Genomic DNA, 2,332 nt, shown 5'->3' with positions numbered 1-2,332 from the left:
ACTAATAATTCAACGCTTTTCTGCGACTAATAGGTAACCTGTACAAGCAATTCAAGAGACATTTTTCAACAATGAAAAATTCTTCAGAATTTATGATTTTCTGAAAGATATAAATATGGAGAAATTACTTCCACTTAAATTCAAAAGTGCTTCCTCCTCATTCCGCGAACATTATCCACTTATTAATCTATATATGTACATACATGTGTATGCATGTATATACTTACAAACAGTTCCATATATGAACTTATACATATATCCTTAAAACATATACATACACATATTCCTGCGAGATTTTCAAAAATTCAGCAGAAGAGTTGTCGAAGAATGATTATCAGTTGAAGAGAAATTGACTTTCCATAATCATTTGTTTTAAATTTTTTCTCTTATAAATATTATTTGTCACTTCAAATCGCTAAATATTTGTCAATAGTTGCCTGCGCTTGGCTACTGGCTACAAATAAAGAATCCAAAGCGAAAAAAAAAGAATTGTCAATGCAACATAAAATAAATAATGAAGTCTATTAAACAACTGACAGATGAGCCGAGTGTGATTGATCACGCTGAGATGGTTGCACTGATCAGCGCACACACTCACACGCACACTAAAACACGTGTGCGTGCCACAGCACCGGCCGCAAGGTAATAAGCGTCAGTGGAGCAGTGCAACCGCGGCTCAAAAGGCGACATTTCGACGACAATCAAATGGCACATCAGTCGCATTTGGAGTCGACCACAGACATGTGCACATACACACTTGCACAGTAGCCAGACACTGTACTCGGTGGCTGTGCGCCACCACAAAGCGAAAGGCAACGACATTCGGTGGGGACTCACACATGTACAGCCATGTACGGATATGTATCGCATGAAAAGCTATTTTTTCTGGGCTTTAGCTTTGAAGTTTTGAATTTTTTGATAACAATTTATATATTTCGTGCTTTTATTTCACAAAATTAGTGTTTTGCATTTAAACAAGTTTTTTATTTACCCTTTTTGTCGCCGCATAACTTTTGTTCTTTGTAAGGCACACATACATACGTTTGTGTGTATGTATATGTGTGTTTGATTGATTTGGGTTGCGCTGCAACTGTGCACATTTCATTCGAATGCGGTTTGTTTTGAGCTACCGATATATACTGGATCAACGCGATAATCATTTCTCGTGGGTGATTAATCATTTGAAGTAATATTTTTATTGCTCTTTGATAATTATAAGCAAACATAATTAGCAGAATTTACTAAATGTAAGCGGCACATCAAAGCACGCTCAAAATTTGTTAGATTTTATGGCGTTCATAAAGAAGATAATTTAAAGAGAATTTAAAAAAATGCGAAAAACTCATTCTAAAAGGATTGCAATAAAATAATTTACTAACATCATTAAGTTTTATTTTCGAATTAATATTTGTCCAGCACTCTTATAATTTAAAAATATATTTGCTTATATTTTTATAGTTTTCATTTTATTTTTTGACCACTTAATATATAAATAGCATTTTCTGCAGATTTATTATTCACTCATTAGTCACTATTTCAAAGCACACAAGAGAAATGCCGTTTGCAACATTCCGGATATGGTGCGTTCGTATTAATGAAATCGCCCCAAGAGCATGTCGGCTTGTCTCGAGGATCATACTTAATCATGGAAAGTGGCGAAGGCAAAGCACTGACAGGATCACAGCTGAAATAGAATTAATTGAAATAAAAATATATAATATTTATACAAAATTGAAAGTGCATATGCAAATGACTCACGTTTCGATCGTCGCCAAGCCTTGTGCATTATCACAGGTGAATTGGGCACAAGCCATAACGGGGTGTTTAATGCTCTGACCAGGAGATACTACTTTATCTTTTACAACACATTTGCCGGGATGCGCTGCAATTATAAATATACATATATGAATTAAATATTTAATGATTAAATAAATACAAATAATTTTGAAAATATTTTAGTTTACCTGGGTCTTTAAAATAGCGCTCCGAATAAACAGCTGCTTGGGATAAGCTTAAAAGGCAAAAGCAAATCACTAGCGCACTTCTAAACATCTTGTCACTTTTAGTACTCGAAATCAACTAAATCGGAAATAATTTGCTATAAATGCGCGAGTTAAATAATTTGTTTATTTACCAAATATTAAGGTCGTAGAGGTTATCAGCAGCCTTCTCTGGTTTGAGATTCGTTTACTATGACGTGAACAAATGGTTAGCAGATGCTTTGCTTCATTACATTTGAATATATATGTACTTACGTATATAGTAGCAACAGCTGTGCTCTAAAAATAATGAAATATTTTATATAAAGTTTCATTATTTAGTAAAATTTACC

At 33.8% G+C, this 2,332-nt stretch overlaps 1 protein-coding gene across 1 annotated transcript; it reads right to left on the bottom strand.

Moving 5' to 3' along the window:
* Positions 1 to 1,370: 1,370 nt before the first annotated feature.
* On the bottom strand, positions 1,371 to 2,123 carry LOC105232700 (uncharacterized). Its single transcript, XM_011214480.4, has 3 exons — positions 1,965 to 2,123; positions 1,759 to 1,882; positions 1,371 to 1,684 (listed from the first exon to the last, which is right to left on the bottom strand). Exons 1-3 carry the CDS (start codon positions 2,050 to 2,052, stop codon positions 1,537 to 1,539), a joined length of 360 nt encoding a protein of 119 aa, XP_011212782.2. The 5' UTR covers positions 2,053 to 2,123; the 3' UTR covers positions 1,371 to 1,536.
* Between the last annotated feature and the right edge of the window lie 209 nt (positions 2,124 to 2,332).

The sequence above is a fragment of the Bactrocera dorsalis genome, chromosome 5, assembly GCF_023373825.1.
Source record: "Bactrocera dorsalis isolate Fly_Bdor chromosome 5, ASM2337382v1, whole genome shotgun sequence".
Classification (NCBI taxonomy): domain Eukaryota; kingdom Metazoa; phylum Arthropoda; class Insecta; order Diptera; family Tephritidae; genus Bactrocera; species Bactrocera dorsalis.
This window is presented reverse-complemented; position numbering and strand designations above follow the sequence as displayed.